This window comes from Drosophila willistoni (genome assembly GCF_018902025.1).
Source record: "Drosophila willistoni isolate 14030-0811.24 chromosome XR unlocalized genomic scaffold, UCI_dwil_1.1 Seg41, whole genome shotgun sequence".
NCBI lineage: Eukaryota > Metazoa > Arthropoda > Insecta > Diptera > Drosophilidae > Drosophila > Drosophila willistoni.
The window spans coordinates 2,430,674-2,448,226 of record NW_025814058.1 but is presented as its reverse complement, the minus strand read 5'-3'; the positions used below and the strand labels follow the sequence as shown (position 1 = coordinate 2,448,226).

At 41.9% G+C, this 17,553-nt stretch overlaps 6 protein-coding genes across 8 annotated transcripts; 2 read left to right on the top strand and 4 right to left on the bottom strand.

The window, feature by feature from the left end:
* Window positions 1-62: 62 nt before the first annotated feature.
* Window positions 63-1,475, bottom strand: LOC6643063. The gene is made up of 3 exons (XM_023176187.2): window positions 1,381-1,475; window positions 675-1,309; window positions 63-606 (listed from the first exon to the last, which is right to left on the bottom strand). The coding sequence occupies exons 1-3, from the start codon at window positions 1,472-1,474 to the stop codon at window positions 364-366; spliced, it is 972 nt and encodes a 323-aa protein (XP_023031955.1). The 5' UTR covers window position 1,475; the 3' UTR covers window positions 63-363.
* LOC6643062 lies at window positions 1,461-4,004 on the bottom strand. The gene is made up of 3 exons (XM_002065957.4): window positions 2,925-4,004; window positions 2,476-2,865; window positions 1,461-1,630 (listed from the first exon to the last, which is right to left on the bottom strand). The coding sequence occupies exons 1-3, from the start codon at window positions 3,799-3,801 to the stop codon at window positions 1,566-1,568; spliced, it is 1,332 nt and encodes a 443-aa protein (XP_002065993.1). The 5' UTR covers window positions 3,802-4,004; the 3' UTR covers window positions 1,461-1,565.
* A 105-nt stretch (window positions 4,005-4,109) lies between these two features.
* Window positions 4,110-6,815, bottom strand: LOC6643190 (phosphatidylinositol-3-phosphatase SAC1). 2 transcript variants are annotated; one of them, XM_047012269.1, is made up of 2 exons: window positions 6,798-6,815; window positions 4,110-6,306 (listed from the first exon to the last, which is right to left on the bottom strand). In XM_047012269.1, the coding sequence occupies exon 2, from the start codon at window positions 6,269-6,271 to the stop codon at window positions 4,499-4,501; it is 1,773 nt and encodes a 590-aa protein (XP_046868225.1). In that variant the 5' UTR covers window positions 6,272-6,306; window positions 6,798-6,815; the 3' UTR covers window positions 4,110-4,498. The 2 variants fall into 2 exon arrangements, with proteins under 2 accessions (XP_046868225.1, XP_002065992.1); XM_002065956.4 differs by lacking the exon at window positions 6,798-6,815 and adding an exon at window positions 6,396-6,601.
* A 399-nt stretch (window positions 6,816-7,214) lies between these two features.
* Window positions 7,215-11,230, top strand: LOC6643189 (kinesin-like protein Klp61F). 2 transcript variants are annotated; one of them, XR_002724055.2, is made up of 7 exons: window positions 7,215-7,601; window positions 7,684-7,984; window positions 8,043-9,333; window positions 9,402-10,600; window positions 10,670-10,915; window positions 10,983-11,083; window positions 11,147-11,230. XR_002724055.2 is itself a non-coding variant. In XM_002065955.3 (6 exons), the coding sequence occupies exons 1-6, from the start codon at window positions 7,510-7,512 to the stop codon at window positions 11,004-11,006; spliced, it is 3,153 nt and encodes a 1,050-aa protein (XP_002065991.1). In that variant the 5' UTR covers window positions 7,215-7,509; the 3' UTR covers window positions 11,007-11,230. The 2 variants fall into 2 exon arrangements, 1 of the variants encoding a protein (XP_002065991.1); XM_002065955.3 differs by having other exon boundaries at window positions 10,983-11,230.
* A 19-nt stretch (window positions 11,231-11,249) lies between these two features.
* LOC6643187 lies at window positions 11,250-16,303 on the bottom strand. The gene is made up of 5 exons (XM_002065953.4): window positions 16,018-16,303; window positions 15,710-15,956; window positions 13,046-13,172; window positions 11,605-12,992; window positions 11,250-11,536 (listed from the first exon to the last, which is right to left on the bottom strand). Exons 1-5 carry the CDS (start codon window positions 16,222-16,224, stop codon window positions 11,328-11,330), a joined length of 2,178 nt encoding a protein of 725 aa, XP_002065989.1. The 5' UTR covers window positions 16,225-16,303; the 3' UTR covers window positions 11,250-11,327.
* Window positions 14,540-15,641, top strand: LOC6643188 (ATP-dependent RNA helicase A). The gene has a single exon (XM_002065954.3). The coding sequence runs from the start codon at window positions 14,650-14,652 to the stop codon at window positions 15,565-15,567; it is 918 nt and encodes a 305-aa protein (XP_002065990.1). The 5' UTR covers window positions 14,540-14,649; the 3' UTR covers window positions 15,568-15,641.
* Window positions 16,304-17,553: the final 1,250 nt, after the last annotated feature.

Below are 17,553 nucleotides of genomic sequence, written 5' to 3'. Positions count from 1 at the left end.
TGATCCGTATTAATCTTGGCCTTCGTTCTGAAGGCAATTGATTCGCAAAAAAAAAAAGTATCTATAGTAATATACTTATATTATTCCAGTATTTGACATTTATTCAACTGTTGCCGAAATTGTTGTGTATATGGAGTATATAGAGATCCAGGAAATTTGGTGTGTATTTGTGCGAGTTTATATATGTATGTGAGTGAGTGAGTGAGAATGCATGTCATTGGAAAGTGACAGAAAATTTTGAGCACCAAACCCAAATATATGGGATTTGGAACAAATTCCTCCAAAATTATTTGTTACGTATCCAAATAGAAGGGTCCACTCCGCAGATCCAGGCTTAGGTCTTGTCGTGTGTGGATTGCATTACTACTTCTTCTTCTTGCCCTTACCCTTGCCCTTCTTGCCCTTTTTGCCCTTCTTGCCCGCATCGAGTAAGGCTTCCGTCACATAGGTCTCTGTAGTTACTTTACTCTGTGGCAAGTTCGCAGGTAGCTTCGGTGTACGCAGCTCAATCTCAATGGTATTCTTCTTATGCTGTGACTTTGCTTTGCTGCCCAGCTTGACGAGGAACACATCGCTATCAGTCTCATCGCAGGTTTTGTAACAGACCTTTAAGTAAACCGAACGATCAGGTGGTTGATTAGATATGACCCCTTGTGGTGCCCCCGAAGACTCACCTCAATCCCCTTCTTTCTAGTGTCCTGATTGACTCCCTTCATGGTCTGCATTATGTCCTTTTTATCCACTTGTAGGCAACAATTACGTTGATTTTGTTGTGGCGGATGTGCCGGCACTATCATATTCTGGGAACCACCGCATAAACGTTGGCGATAGCATTCAACTTTCGCCTCCTGCGCCTCACATGCCTCCTTAATCTTTGAGAATGGCACATTAAAGTTCTCCGCCTCGCAGGTATCATTGCCCGAATATTTAATATTTGCCCTGATTTTGGGTATATTCGGATGATTGATGATTTTCCCTCCGGTACGACGTTTAATATGATTCCTAGCAAAATTGCTACGTTGCATTATGTCATGCAAACCATTCGGCTGATGAGAATCGCAATCTTCCAGACATTCATCGTCGGCACCCAAATTGGCACCCGATTGGGCACCATCATCGACACTCTCCACTTTATGGGTATTCTTGAGGACCCGAATGGTCAGACCACTGCCATTGAGGCAGGCCTCGAATTCATCATAAGCCTCGGGACCCGGTTCCGGACGAGTGGGTTGAATAAAGCATGGCTGTATCTCTGGACTGCAATCGCAATCGCATTGGCATTGACAGCACTCTTCGCATTCATCCTCCACTAGGAAAAGGGGAGGAGATTTGGAATCACAAACTTCTTCTTCTTTTTCCCCTGCAGTGTATCTTACTTACCTGGTGGATTCTCGGGCTGGAGCATCTTTGGCGTTATCTTGATTTTGCAATCTACCTTCTTCTTACCCTTCTTTCCCTTCTTCCTTTTTGCCATTTTCCTTAGATTATTTGATACTTTGAAAGGTGATGTGTGTGTGCTTTGTGTTTGGTTTATACCTCGAAATTTAATTTAGATTTATGGGTAATTAGTCAATTTGGATGTTGTACTTAACCAGTAAATGGCGCAATTTTCTAATAGCTCGTTTCCGCGCTAAAAACCAAAAAGAAAATAAGGATTACTTTAATTGTACTTACAAGGATGTTACTTATTTGTGTTTTTTTTTTTTTTTTTATTATTTATAAAAATAAATAATGAAAATTCAGCTTGGGATGTGTTACTTACCCGCTGCCAACTTGCTAACTAAACTATTGACTACAGCATTCTGATATACACTTTTACCCGGTTGCTATGATTGAGAAAAATTTGAAAATTCAAATTGTCCGAATGTCACAGCTTGCTTAGATCAAAAATAAAACATCAAATTCTAACAATGACGTTTAAATACGAAACCCCAAAAAATTATACAACACTGGCAGACAAACTTGAAAAACCGTAGGCAGCGGGGAGAATAGTGTCATAAAACTGACAGACCAAAAAGGAGTCTAGTAGAGGAATGCTTTATAAACTAAAAACGAAAAATAGAGGGCCATGACACTCACGTCAAAGTCAGTTTTCTACGGATAGTTCCTATGGAAGTTATATATATTGTCACCCGATTTTTATGAAATTCGGCAGTCATTAATATATTAGTCTGACAAATATTAACCTTTATGAAAATAACGAAGTTGAGAAAAGTGACTTGATGTTTCTATAGGAGCTACATATATGTATGTATGTATAGTCGTCCGATTCGACTGGAGTTATGCAGAAGCTGTAGGTGTAACGGTCTAGGAGGAATTTGTGTCAATCGGATGATACACATTTTCTTTTTGCAAGAGTTTTACCCTTTTATACCCATTTCTTTGACTTCTTGGCTAACTAATATGTATGGCTAACTTCTCTTGAAATTCGTACCCACATTTGTATTTGTATTTTTGTATGTATATAAAACTCACCCTCATCACAACAAGCTTCGTATTCTGGACAACACTGTTTGCATGGATTTGATGGATATCTACTTTGAGGTGGCTGAGCTAATGGATGACTAGCCCATTGGGCCTGATCGTTGTCTTCACAGAAGAAACCACCGCCAGATTGGCGTTTCTTCTTCTTTTTGCCATCAGACTTGTCTTTCTCATTTTTATCCTTATTGTCCTTATCCTTATTATTCTTGTCCTTGTTGTTCTTTTCCTTCTCCTTCTCCTTTTTGTCCTTTTCCTTTTTCTCCTTTTCCTTTTCCTGCATTAAAGTTGTAAGAGGAGGAACCGCACTGCAAGGACCACAGGGCTGCAGACGTTGCTCAATCGCCGAGAGAGCACGACGTTTTGATGGACCCGGTGGGCATTCTAAGAAGTTTGATCAATGTTTGAGAGCACGCTAAAGCGGCTAGATGAAGGGGTCTTACCTCTGTCAAATGGATCCTCACAGTGATCGCAGGGACACATCTGGTCTAGATTACAGGAGAAGTAACGCAGACATTTGGGCAATTCATCCTCGGACCGGGCACACGGATCGGCCTGCACACATGTCGGAGTTGCATTTTGTGAGCTCTTGCCGCGGCAACATTTCTTGCCCTTATCCATAGGTCCGCCGGCATTATTAGCAGCACACTTATCGGCATCGCCAGGTGGCGGCGGGCAGGGCTCTGGGCACTTGGGATTCCGTGAGCAAATCCTATTGAAGGGGAACGTCGATACAATGGCCGAGCCATTGCAAACCAAACGAAGAACCAGCACAATATTACCAGTTTGCATTTTGCAGAGATTGAAAAGTGGCAACAAACGCTTCGACGTCTCTGATGTGGGACACCACTGCTCCCGGCGGGCATGACTACGTTCATAGCAAGCGCAATTGTCGAGGGCCGACTTATTGGGAGACTTCAACTTTGGCAAATTGGCGACATGGTCGGACAGGGCTCTCTCCCAGTTGGGATTCTCCGCATCGAATGACTCATGGACACGATCGAACATTGGCTTCACTGCCAAATCGGTTAGGCCAATAAGGAACTTACAACTTTCCGAGCGCTTCTTATAGATGTGCACCTGCAGCCGATCCTTGTCCGTAACGGGTGAATCCAGTGTGAATAGGCAGCATTTTCCGCATTTCGGTTGATTTGGTGTTACACAGCTTCCGTATTCATGATCGCAGACCGAACAGAATACACTCGACCGGAACGAGAGTTCTGCGCACGTTGGATACTCTTCCGGAGCGCATCGGTTCTTACGTGTTATTAAAATATCATCAACCACAAATTCAAACATATAAATAAAATTCTGTGCCATTTTACTGAAATACTTTTAGGTTTTTTTTTTTGTGTATTTTTTTTGTTTTTTTCTGTTTTTAAATTTTGGTGATTTATTTTGTGAATTTTTTTTTTTTTTTTGAATTTTGACGAAAATAATTTTGTTACAAATAAAATTGTAATTTTGTCCCGAATGGAAGACGTTGAATGTGAGACCGAGAATGAGAACTTATCGACTGGGTCCGGGTTCATAGAATAGGCAAGGCATGCTATGCTCCGGAATTATTATCGCATTCAATCCGAACGAGGCAAAGGTAACTCATTCGGAAATAGTATCGAGAATTCAAATTTCTAGCAATGCGTAAAATTCTTTATTTCAACATCATAAATGGTTCTACAAAATTGATTGAGCTACCTGGCTAATTATGTTATTATTATTATTATATATTGTTGTATATTAATTGAAAGCGGCCTCTTAGAATATATAAATATATATGCGGATTGTTTATATAGTCCAGCAATTTAGTTATCTAATAAAATGCTTTCGACGCAAAAAAAACCTCAAATATATATAAAACAAACAAGACACAAAAAAAAAACAAACAAATTGGAAGTAGTAAAAAAGCATCGTTTACAGGAATTTCTTTACAGGATCTCTGTGTGTGTGTGTGGGCGTGTGTGTGTGTGTGTGGAAGCGTGCAGAGGTAGACTCTATCCTTTGTCAGACAACACTAACGTCAGGCGGCATGAAATGTAATAGGCGGAAAAAGCCGCGGCCATTGAACAAACTCAATGCCATAGTGCAGAATGCCAGTGGCACTGACCGCTATCATTGCACCCCAGAATAGCATAAAGAGTAGATTCTCCGTATTGAATTCCGCCGGATATGTCATAGTAATAACAAACATGGCCATGGCAATCAGTAGAACTGATGGGAAGGCGAAATAACGCCATCCATGAGGTGATTCCAATGGCGATGGTAAAACGCCGCCTTCATTATCATTGATTAAGTAACGTCCAAGGAATAAATCAATGCCATCTTGACGCTGGCCATCGGCAAAATTATTCAGATAGTAGCGCATCAGAGAATTTTTACCATCTTGCAATGCTCCGGCCTTGGTTCGTTTACCAGTGCGCGTGAAATCGGTTTTTAGGGCACCAGTGCCGGAATATTGCAGTGAAACCAAATCGGCATTGTCTGCCCAAACTCCCTTAAAGAGACTCTCAAATCCAGCTGATGCATGCTCAACCCGTTGCCCCACATGGAGGACACCCAGTTTTTGCAAAACAGAAGTAAGGGAACGACGCGCCAGCATGCTTTGAACCACATTTGTCCTGTCCAGGCAATCGATGCAATTCGTCCGGAATACGCCAGTTTGAGTTGACACCAAGTTGCCGTCATCAAAGGAATGGAAGAAACCAAATTGATCTTGCTCGTGGGCCAATCGATCGATAAGTATATTCAACCGATCCCACCGCATCTTTCGGCATTCATGATGAAAATCGAATGCCTCATAGCGAACAGACTGATTTCCCAATTCTCGGACAAGGCGTGCATATGTCGCTTCTAATTCTGCCTCGGCACCCTTTTGATCGACCAAATTGACAGCTACCTGTTCGCCATATAGCTCTAGCTGAGCATTGAAATGGGCAGTGCAGGCAGCCAAATGATCCTTACCGGGAATGAGGCGGGGACGGGGCTTATATCTCAAATTGGGCAGCTGCTGCCAGTGGAAGGGCATGCTGCCACGGGTCTGAACAAAGCTAGTCCTCTGACCGTTAAACTCCACAATTTGTTCCGTCTCTACAAAGTTGGCTACATGCCCCTGATCGTTGGCGCCACGACAGAAGAGTCTTGTCCCTGCCCTTTGTACAGATCTTCTAGTCACTAAGGTCCAGAAGAATGTCTGTCCATTGATCAGCACCTGATTGACAGATACAAATCCCAAAATCAGTGGCAATTGGAATTTCTGCATGTTTTCGCACTTAAATTGATCAAGAGCATAACCATTCCACACAAATCTCTGATCGGCTCTCTGGAATAATCCTTTCTTGGGCAGCACTGTGGCCAATTGTCGCTGTCTCTGCAAACTATGGGTCAGATCATATCGATAGGAGAAATAGTAATATTTTGTGTCCAAGGTCTTTCTTAGCATTTGCAAATACGTCTCATTCTCCGTTCTTTGAATGGCATTGGGAATGTAGGGGATGATGTCATAGCCAGCCAGTCGCCACACTACCGCATTGTTTAGCACTCCAACAAAAAGCCGGTGGGTAGCCACTAGCAGATAATCACAGCTGAGCAAGTGGATTGTGCCCAAGATGCCACAAATGCGTCGAGTGGGTCGCAGATTTGCCAATTGAGTGCCTCTTGGTTGCACTCGAGTGACCTTGTCGAGACGGCCGATAATCAATACCTCCTCCTGGCCATTTGGCTCCACAATAAAGCTCTCTGGGGTAATGTACAGGTTCATGTCGTCGTAGACATCGTTGAGTTCGCCGCCCTCCATGGCAGTGCTCGAGATGAATGTGTTGGAAACGGAGCCTGACGTGAAAAGGGGACAAATGTTAGTTATCAAATGACGATTGCTTTTCGCTACTGTTTTTGGCTGCCGTTGGCATAATTCTGCTTACTACGTTCCAATAAGACTTTGGAATAAATTCTACGACTTTCGCAAGCCGCACACACACGCAACAGCACACAACAAAGTACTAGCAGCTGTGTAATGAATACAGTCACCCGCAGTTTTGGTTTGTGTTACAACTTTTTACTTAAAATTACGATTAGTTGGCTTTTATATTCTTGCAAAATTCATTATGTGTTAAATCTTATCGATATCGAATAGTTATGTCTGGTCACACTCCCTAATATATTTAGCGACTGTGATGGTCATACTGCCATTAAAGATGGTAGTTTCAAATAAATTTATAACATTTACGAAATTTGATTAAATTAATAATAGAGTCTCTACTTGCTAAATTTTAAAACCATAGTAAGTAAACACCCATGTTGTATTGTAACCAGTATTCACTCACGCTTTCGCCATAACCTGGGCTTACACAACGGAGTCCAAATACCAGGCAGCATTTTAAAATCTCATAATAATTTATTTATATTTTCCCAAAAGTTTATTTACATTGAATTTGTACACTTATATCGTAGCACTAGAGATACAATTATTAATTGACCCGCCAACCAATGGTGGCAGTGTGGTAGCTCGCGTGAGCTGGTTTTTGTTTTAGTGTTTGAAAAGACAAAATCGTGAAAAATACTAAATACCATCAGTGATGGGATTCATTAAAATAATTTATTGAAATTTTATTTTGCAAAAATACGTGTTGCATTATTTAATGTTTGGAATTAAACTATTATTAGACGTTGTAAAAATTCCAAAACGGTAATATACGCAAGAGAATTAAATTTATCGAATATCTTGTTAATGCTTATTGACATATCGATATGCACCTAACGCAGTTGCGCAGCAATTTGAAACCAAACGGTCAGATCAGAAGACGCCAAGGTTGATTAGTAGGAATTTTAGAAAAGGCGTGTGTAAATTAAGTGGAAATTTGCTATTCGTTTAGTTTTATTCTATATAAAACGTTCATTCATAGCTCAAACCACACTCGCACACAAACACACACGCAGGGACGATTTCCCGTTTGTTGAGCCATTTATAGTTGTTGTTTGCCTTAGCGTCATTGCTAATTTTTCGCGGTAAAATTAAAATTAAAGAAAAAAGATCAAATGGATATCACTAATGGACCAAACGGATCTCAACGGCAACAGCCGACTACCCGCAAATCGAATCAAAACATTCAGGTCTATGTGCGTGTAAGGTTAGTAAATCATTTCCAAGAATTGAGATGCCTCTTATTGTTTGTGGTGTCTTCTTCATCGTGTAATCTTTTCGCGTTGTAGGCCATTAAATCCCCGTGAGCGTTGCATACGCTCTAACGAAGTTGTGGAAGTGCATTCCCCCAGAGAGATAATCACCCGCCACACTGTGGACTCTAAGCTGACCAAAAAGTTTACCTTTGATCGCAGTTTTGGACAGGACTCCAAGCAGTGTGAAGTCTATGCCACTGTGGTGTCGCCACTGATTGAGGAAGTGCTCAATGGCTACAATTGCACGGTCTTTGCCTATGGCCAGACTGGCACTGGAAAGACCCATACCATGGTGGGCAATGAATGTGCTGAGCTCAAGTCCTCGTGGGAAGATGTAAGTCGAATAGTATTAAATTATTGCACAACTTTTGTTTAATGCTGTACCCATACAGGATACTGAGATTGGAATGATTCCCCGTGCTTTGAGTCATCTGTTCGATGAGCTTCGCATGATGGAAGTGGAATTCACTATGCGCATCTCATATCTTGAGCTATACAATGAGGAGCTCTGCGACTTGCTGTCTACTGATGACTCTATTAAAATTCGTATCTTTGATGACAGCACAAAGAAGGGTTCCGTTATCATTCAGGGTCTTGAGGAGATTCCCGTGCATAGTAAGGACGATGTTTACAAGTTGCTGGAGAAGGGCAAGGAGCGTCGCAGGACAGCTACAACACTGATGAATGCTCAATCGTCACGTTCCCATACGGTATTCTCCATGGTTGTTCACATTCGAGAGAATGGCATTGATGGTGATGATATGCTAAAGATTGGCAAGTTAAATCTAGTGGATTTGGCTGGAAGTGAAAATGTCTCCAAGGCGGGCAATGAGAAAGCAATACGTGTAAGGGAGACAGTCAATATTAATCAAAGTCTGTTGACTTTGGGTCGTGTTATTACAGCATTGGTAGATCGAGCTCCGCATGTTCCCTATCGTGAGTCCAAGTTAACTCGTCTCCTGCAAGAGTCATTGGGTGGTAGAACAAAAACTTCGATTATAGCTACTATTTCGCCTGGGCACAAGGATATTGAGGAAACTCTTAGTACATTGGAATATGCCCATAGGGCTAAAAATATTCAAAACAAGCCCGAAGTTAATCAGAAGTTGACCAAAAAGACGGTTCTCAAAGAGTACACCGAAGAGATTGACAAACTGAAACGGGATTTGATGGCGGCCAGGGATAAGAATGGCATTTACTTGGCCGAGGAAACCTACAATGAGATCCATCTTAAAATGGAGTCGCAGAATAGGGAGTTAAATGAGAAAATGCTTTTGCTCAAGGCTCTTAAGGACGAGCTGCAAAACAAAGAGAAGATATTCAATGAAATCAGCATGAGCTTGTTAACAAAAACAAAAGCGTTGCAGAAAACGAAGAAGGTCCTGACCAAGACCAAGAGGCGCTACAAGGAGAAAAAAGAGCTGTTGGCTTCACATGTGAAAACCGAAGAGCAGTTGACTAGTCAAGCTCATCAAATTCTGGATGTTGCTAATATAGCTACCCAAGATACCAATCAATTGCATTACACCATTGAAAAGCGTCGCAATGTGGATGAGCAGATACGAAATGCCTGTGATCAATTCAAGGAACGCATGCAAGAGCATCTGGATACGATTGAAAGAAACCTGTGTTCGTTTGAAAGCCAGCAGATCGATACGAACGAGAAGTTAACTACAGAGTTGTGTAAGTCACCATTCCTAGCTCGGCTGGCTAATTAATTAATATATTTTGTCTTTTTTTTTCCCCTATAGCCAAATGTAATAACGTCAATAAGCAGATTGTAGCCAATTCTACTAACAGCATACTCACCTTAAAGAATTTTTGCCAGAAAGCCTTGAATGATCAATATGAATTTCAAAGCGGTGAGGTGTCAAAGATTGCCAGCTCTTGTGATGAGCATACACAGAAAACGGTCCAACAGATGGTCAAGCAGATCAAGCAACTGGAAGTGCATCTGCAGCAGAAGATTCAAGATACTTTGTTAGAGCTGGAGAAGAATAATGAGCATCACAAATCGAGCCTGGACGTCATGCAAGAGAAATTTTCCGAAATAATTGAACAGAATAATGCATGCTTAAGTAAACATGTAAACCAAATCGTAAAACAGCTCGATGAACTAAACGAACTGAATTTTATCGATGCGGAGCAGCTGCAGCTAATGCAGACTGAGTTTGCAGCTGAGCGAAAATTGGCCGAACAAGAGGAAGCTCTTATGAAACAATTGCACGAGGTTAAGCAGTTGAGAGTTGAGAAACTTGCCGGCATGTGCAGTCGCGTCTCGCAATTGGAAAAAGGTCGCATGGCTAAGCAGACCATAGGAGAACACACAAGGGCTGAAATTCTTAGCAATCAAAAATTGGCAACTGCCATTAGTCAAACTGCGAAAGATGAGCTTACAAGTCAGTTCGAGGCTGTTAATGTTTGTCTAGACCAAGCCATTGGTAAATGTTCGACGCTTCAGGTGCAGGTGAAGAATCTCCATACGGAGCAGACCAAGCAGACAGAGGCCCATGTGGAAGCTTGCCAACAACATAATAGACATTTGCAAGATAAGTTGCAGCATCATGGGGAGTTCCTTAAGAGTTCTGCCGAAAAGTATTACCGCCAACTAGAACAAAGAAATGAAGAGATGCAGCAAACCATCATGAATGACGTCCATATGGTCAATGGCATAATGCTGATTGCTGACATGAAAGCAACGGAAATGAAAAATCAAGTCACTGATCATGCCACCAATCAACGATCCCAATTCCAGACTTGCCAATCGCAACTAGATCAATTCTATCAAAAGGAATTTAAGACATATACGCCCACTGGAACCACACCATCGAAACGAACCTTTGTCTATCCTCGTAATTTGGTGTGTACCTTGCCGCATCAGGATATTGTTAAAAGGTATCGCCAAGAGCAGGATTGGTCCGATCTGGACACCACAGCCCCCATAGACGAGGTGAGTTTTATAAATGATATTTGCGTCAAATATCAAATCGAATCGATCAAACATGAACTTTTGTTGCAGCTCAGCGATGATGATGAACACGATCAATCTCTGCAGTCAGTGCAGGAGTTATCCGAAACGGAAACCATTATGAATTCCACACCCATTGACTCGGATGGTGTTAACACAAAGCGTCGCAATGGCAAATCAACAACCAACAACAACAGTTTAAAGCCACCGCAAAGTAGCAGTTCCCGGAACAACTCTTTGTCCCGTTCCCTAACCCCCAATAAGCTGTCGCCTCGAAGTTCTCCATTATATCGTCAGGTGAGTCATTTGGCATGTTATTAACTCCATGGAAATAAATCTATAATTTAATTCTTATTGATTTCAGAATAACAAAGAGAATGTGAACTGATGACTGAACGCTTCAGTTTGGTGTAGCAGTTAATCACAGTTATTTCATATTTTAGATGTAATCTGTTCCTTTCTTATGTACGTACATAGATGTTTTTTTTTTTTGTTTGTTTTTTAATTTTGCACTTCTTTAAATTTAAGTTGCATCCCATTCACATTTGAATCTTATCATTACTGCACCGTGAAATCAAAAAAGGAATAATAAACTTTGTATTATATATTATATATGTATTATATCGATATCTTTAAAATAACTTTGATTAACTTTTAGAGTGGTGTGTGCGCTTTTACTACATCTTATTTATATCTCCGTTTCTTATGATCAATCCTCATCCTGATCATCATCATCATCATCTTTGAGTATACCCAAACGGCGGGCCACCTCCTTAACATTGGCTATAAATTCCTCCTGGACGAGATTAAAACTCATCGCAAGCAAGGCAATGCCAAAGAGTAAATATAGCGAGCAATAGGCAATTGACTGTTCGGACTCATCTTTAACGCCTTTGGCTGGAACAAAATCACCAAAGCCTTGGAAAGATTCAAAGTCCAAAAAATGTATTATCTATGTAAATACAAAGCAAATTTCTAATGCTTACCAATTGTGGTCAGTGTAATGAAACAGAAATAGGCCGAGTCCAAATACGACCAATTCTCCCAGGCAGCGAAGAGGACAGCTCCACCCAATATATAGCTGACAACGAGAAAGACACAAAGCCATATAGGCACTGGGCGATCCTTGGGCAGTATATTCCCATAGTAATCATCATCGCCACACTGAGAATCGTCTTCATCGTAGTCATAGCTGGGACGACGACGTATTTGCCGCTGGACGGGAAAACCCATTGGTGACATTATCCTTGGCGATGGTGGCAGACGTTCACTGCGCTCCCGTCGACGTTCTCGCCTCAATTCCCGACTCGACTGTGGCGGGGGATAGTCTTCATAGTGACTGTCGCAGACTGACGCATCATCGAAACTCTCCTCCACATAGTCCTCGCCGTAACGAGGCGAACGTCCACGTCGATGGCGGTGATCCCTCTGATTAGGCTGTGGAGCAGCATCATAGTCCGGCAATTCCAGATGGTTACCATACCGTGAAGATTGACGGCCCAGACTGCCCGCTCGTCGTCTATTATGACGATGATTGGCAGGCGGGGGCTGCGGCGATTGGCCTCGCTCCCTTTGGCGCTGCCTCTGATGTGCTGACCGAGGCATAGATTGACTACGCGGAGCATTTCTAACCCCTCGACTACCCTCAAATTCATCAAGCACATATCTATTGGGTATAATGGGAGTTTTGCGCACCACATCTTCGTCGACATCTTCATAGTGGGATGACGAGACGTGTCGCGGATCAACAGACTTGGCTCTACCACGACCCGGAGCCGAGTGCAGACGATGCAGTTCACGTGATGCGCGTGCATCTTGGCGCTGCGGTGAACGCACTGACCGCACACTGGCCGCTCTTTTGGCCGGCGGTTGCATATCACTGAAATCATCTATGGACTCATCATCCACATGATACCGGGATTGACCCAAATAGCGCTCTCTCTCCACCGTATGACGATCCCGCATACGATCCCGATGTCGCTGGCGACTGCTATACCTGCTTGAGCGATTAAGGGTCTGTGTCTGGGGCTCGTATTCGTCGCCATAGATGGTGTGTCGATGGCGCTGCTCATGGTTATAGTGCTGTTGCTGTTGCCGACGACTGCGTCCGCTGCTGCCACGATAATTAAACTCACGATCCTCATAGCGTCCCCTTAGCTCTGGATCCGAGTATGCATGTCCCATCGATGGACCCAGTCCGGAATCGTTGCCCGAACGTTGAGTCATTCGTATGGAACGGCGGAACGACGATGGCGGCGGCTGGGAACGTGAGGAATTGCGATGCGAACGCATGGAACGCTGGCGGGAACGTTGATTCCTCGGACGTTTGGCAGTTCGAGTGCATACATAGCAACAAATGCGCCAATATAGAAACCTTTATGCGAAAACTGGCTAGAAAAGTTTCTGGAGTCACGCAATCATACATACCGAAACGATGTAGCCATGACATCTCCTATATTGGACAGACAGAGCAGCATCAGTGGAATGCCGACGATGGCATAGAAAATTGTTGTCACCTTGCCCCAATCCGTGCGTGGCGAGATGTGGCCATAGCCTGTCATATAGAGAATCATCTAATCAATTTGAAACTTTATGTTAGTCGAGTGCTATTTGTTTAATATTAATTGAATTTACCTAGATAAGACAAAACTTTTTTATAAAACCCAAACACAAAATGCATATTGTGTATGTTTTTCAAGTTGATTTGAGGGCATTTAATGAGTTTACTTTGCCACCTTCAACTATGTATATTTGCTCGAGTATTGCAAAAAAAAAATAATGTTCTTGAAATGCTAATGAGTCTACTTTTTTTTTTTTGGGTCTCTCTAAAGAACCCAACCCAAATTATCGCCCACTAAAGAAAATGTACAAAAGAAGGCATTTCAAGTTTGCCGCTTACGGAAATGCGGAAATGGAAATGGAATTAGATAGACAAATACAAATAGATAGATAGATGAATGACTGAAAATATGCAAGTTGAAATGGAATTAAGTTTTAATGCTTTACTGCGGTCAGTAAACCCATTTGAAATCAAATCTTAAATAACTATATTCCAAATAACTAAGCAATAAACAAGAAGAGAAAGAGATAGAAAGATACATACTAGACCAAAAAAAAAAATTCTCATCATTAATCTAAATCTAAAAAGATCATCGTCATCGGTCACTAACGTTTGACCCTGAAGTTGATGTGGTTTTTGACCAAAAAAACCAAAAAACAAAAACAATTGGATGGTTAATAATAATAGTAATAATACCACTTTTGATTTCGTTTGACACGTTTCACCACACCCCACCCAATACCCCACCCTGCCCCAAGCTTCAATTCAACCATTTTTAAAGGTCATTCACGTCCCCAGTGTGCAACAAACTGTGTCCAAAAGAAAAAAAAAACACCAAACTAATATAGATTCTGACCTATGACTTGATAAAACGATGATCATATTTTGTAGGTGGAATTAAATTTGTCAACTCATCGTATTTTCCAGGAATCACCCAACTGAGGGTGGGGAGGAGGTCTTGCACGATTTATGCAAAGTTTACGTGATCATTGAGAACATAATCGATTGCATCAAACAGTTCCTGGGCGTCTCATCAATGAAGCGTTCATCCAAGCGATGAGCCGTTTCTTTTGCGGTTAGCATTGGCCGAGGGATGCGGAGAAGTACGTGGTTGCTTGTCTCTCTGACCAAAATATATAAAAACCCCAAAAAAAAAAAAAAAAATGAAATAAAAAAATCTCTTTTTGCCGTCTGGCACGATCGTCGTCTGCCATGTTTGAGTTGATTCATTTGTTTACCTCCCACCTGCTGCCCTCGTCGGTTGAGTGAGTTTGTGCGTCGTCGTCGTCGTCGTCGTGGTTGTGTGTTATATAAGTAGCGTGTGCCGCATTCAGAGCCCAATCATTCTGTTGTCATTCGTTCGTTCGTTCGTCCAAGCGCAAAATACGGGTCACTGTGTGAAGAAGTCATCAGCCAACCACCAACAACAATAACAACAACAACAACAACAGTCATAAGATTTTTAACAATCATGCGAAAAGATTGCCTCATTGTCGGTCTCTGTCTACTTGGAGTGATTGTGGTCGCCGGCGATGATCATTGGGTCTGGCGCAGAGAACGATCCTTTCGTGACATTGATCGGACAGCGTCGATAAGGAATTCCTATGACAATAAACTGAGACGGGAGCCAACCACACGACGACCTCTACCCGGTGAGCCGGAAAACGATGAAATTGAGGACTATGCTGATATGGTGGACTCAACCACCACGAGAGGATCACCAACACCCAATGTGGGAACGCGACAATATAATCCCTATGGAGGTGGTCAACAGAATGCTGGACAATCTGGAATTGGCGGATTTGGGGGATTTAATGGTGGATTTAATGGTGGCAATCCAGGCGTATTGGTTGGACCTGGTGGACCAACAGGCATCATTGGACGTCAACCGTTGTACCCGAATCTATATCAGCCTGGTTATGGTGGCTTCAATGGCGGTGTTGGTGGTGGTGCTGGTGGCTATCCGGCCATTTATGGCGGTTTGCCCGGAGCTGGAGCTGGAGCAGGTTATCCAGGCACTGGCTATGTACCCGGCTATCCAGGTGCCCAATTGGGCACTGGACAAGGACTTGGCCAATATCCTGGAGGCATACAATATCCCTATCAAAGCTATCCTGGTGCTGGCATTGGTGGTGGCGACTTTAATGGCCAACAGTTTAATGGACAATATCCAGGCTATCCCGGTGCACAGCAATTTGGAGCAGCGGGACCCCAATATACAGAGGGTTATGGCTTGGCCGGTGTCGGCCTGGGACAATTGGGTCTAGGTGGTCCTGGTAATTTTGGTTTCGATGAGAAAACTCCAGCGGCAGCCGAAGGCAAAAGCGCCAAAAGTGTTGATATCTCCATTGCCTCCAAAGTGAGCGATAAGCTGATTAAGAAGTTATAAGTTTGTTCCCTCCTTTTGTTATTATTTTTTTTTTTTTTTACCTCCTGCTGTATATAGTCCGTTCTTAGGCTTAGTTTAGGCTTTTTTTTTTATATCTGCTAGTTGTTTAGTTGCTCGAAATAAATGTATACTATAAACTCACCAATTGTGGTTATCACTATAATGGAATAGAAAAGGGAACCGGCAAATGTCCATTGGGATTTACGTAAATCCTCATCACCATCCCAACCGCCAGCCTTGATGGCCGTTAGTATATCCTTCTCGAAATTGGCCAAGTGTTTGCTCACATTGGCGATCCAATCGTTTTCCCGTAGAACTACAGCATCGTCCGATAGTAGCCAAATGCGTTCGGTTAGATTGAAACGTAAATGCCGTACACTTTGTTTCACCTGTTCACAAGTGGAGCATAATATAAATTGTGAGGCTGTGTGTGTGTGTGTAGGTACTTACTTCAACCTCATGGGGTCCCTCCAAATGCTGAAAGAGATAAGCTCCGCCCACACAATACGATACAACGAGAAGCACGAGCAGAACATGCGAAACAATGCAGGTGAGTATCTTCCAAGAGAAACATATGGCGGTCACACAGGGTCCACGTTGAGGTTTAGCTGGCTCCAGCATATGCGGGGGCAGCGATTGTGCCCGTCTGCCCGACATGGTTGCCAGCAATAACCCTTTCCACTACAATCCCCTCCACAGTTTCTCCCCGTCCTCGGACACCTCCTCCTCCTCCACCTCCTCCTGCTGCTTCTCCTCCACGCTCCACGTTTCAAGCTCTTCGCTTGTTTGGCTAATTTTGCGCTTCGTTGAACATAAATTATGAAAAAACAAAGAAACAAAAACAAAAAAAAGGACAACAAATTACACACACACACACACACAGAGAGAGAAGAAATGTTTGTCTAAATATTTATTTATTTCAAACTATTTCGGTCTTTTTCTTGGGGGTGGAGTAGGCCATCCATCACAGTCTGATCATCATCATCACCTCGACCAACAACATAATGATTATGATCATGATGATGAACATGATCATGATCATGATCACGACTAGTTGGAAATCAGGCATCTGCCTTTACATACAGTCTATCATTTTAATTTTGGTTTTTCATTTTTTTTTTTTTTTGTTTTTGCAACCAACCACATAACATATCTAAAAATTTGATGGTTCAATTATTTTATGTACTTTTCGTTTCTCATTAGAAGTCAAATTAACTTTCAATATTAATGTACTGATTGAGACGATGATGATTTCGTTTTTATTTCAATTTACATTTAACGCAAATCGTTTATCCGCAATCTGTTTTCAATTTATCCAATTCAATTCCATGCTGCGTCCATAAATTTTAGTTTTTATTTTGTTTTCACTAAATGTATTTCTCTCTCTCTCTATCTCTCACATACAAATGTATGTGAGGAATATTTGGTTTTTCGTTTGACGAACAGATCGGCCCGATCCGTTTGAGATTCTCACATTAACTGAACCAAATTTTTATTTTTGGGCATCCCGAAATGTGGTGAGATGTGTTTTTGGAAATACTTTTTACTTATTCACTTTTCGATTGTTGTTCTCTTAGCTTTTTGTTTTTTTTTTTTTTTTTTGATTCCGAACAATCAGCTGTTTGTGGTGGATTTTGAAATGGAATGAACTCTCTTACCTTTGGCTGGCAAACTGAACGCATCGCTTTGAAATTCTTACTATTTCGAAAAATAATTACAGGTGAATTCTAATATGGATTTTCTGTTTTGTTTCCTATGTTGAAATAAAATAGAAAAAAAAAGAAAATTGATAAAATTTTGAATGATTTTTCTATTGATATTCAAAAACAAAAATATCATTTCGATTCTGATTCTTTGAAAACGATCTTTAAGTTGAGTTTAACGACTATTTTCCATAGCATTCTTTGTGATGAATGCAAAGGACCGAGATCAGGGTAGGGCAAGAAGGTGGCAAGAAAGGGGTCAAGGAGGAAGTGGGGAGTGTCA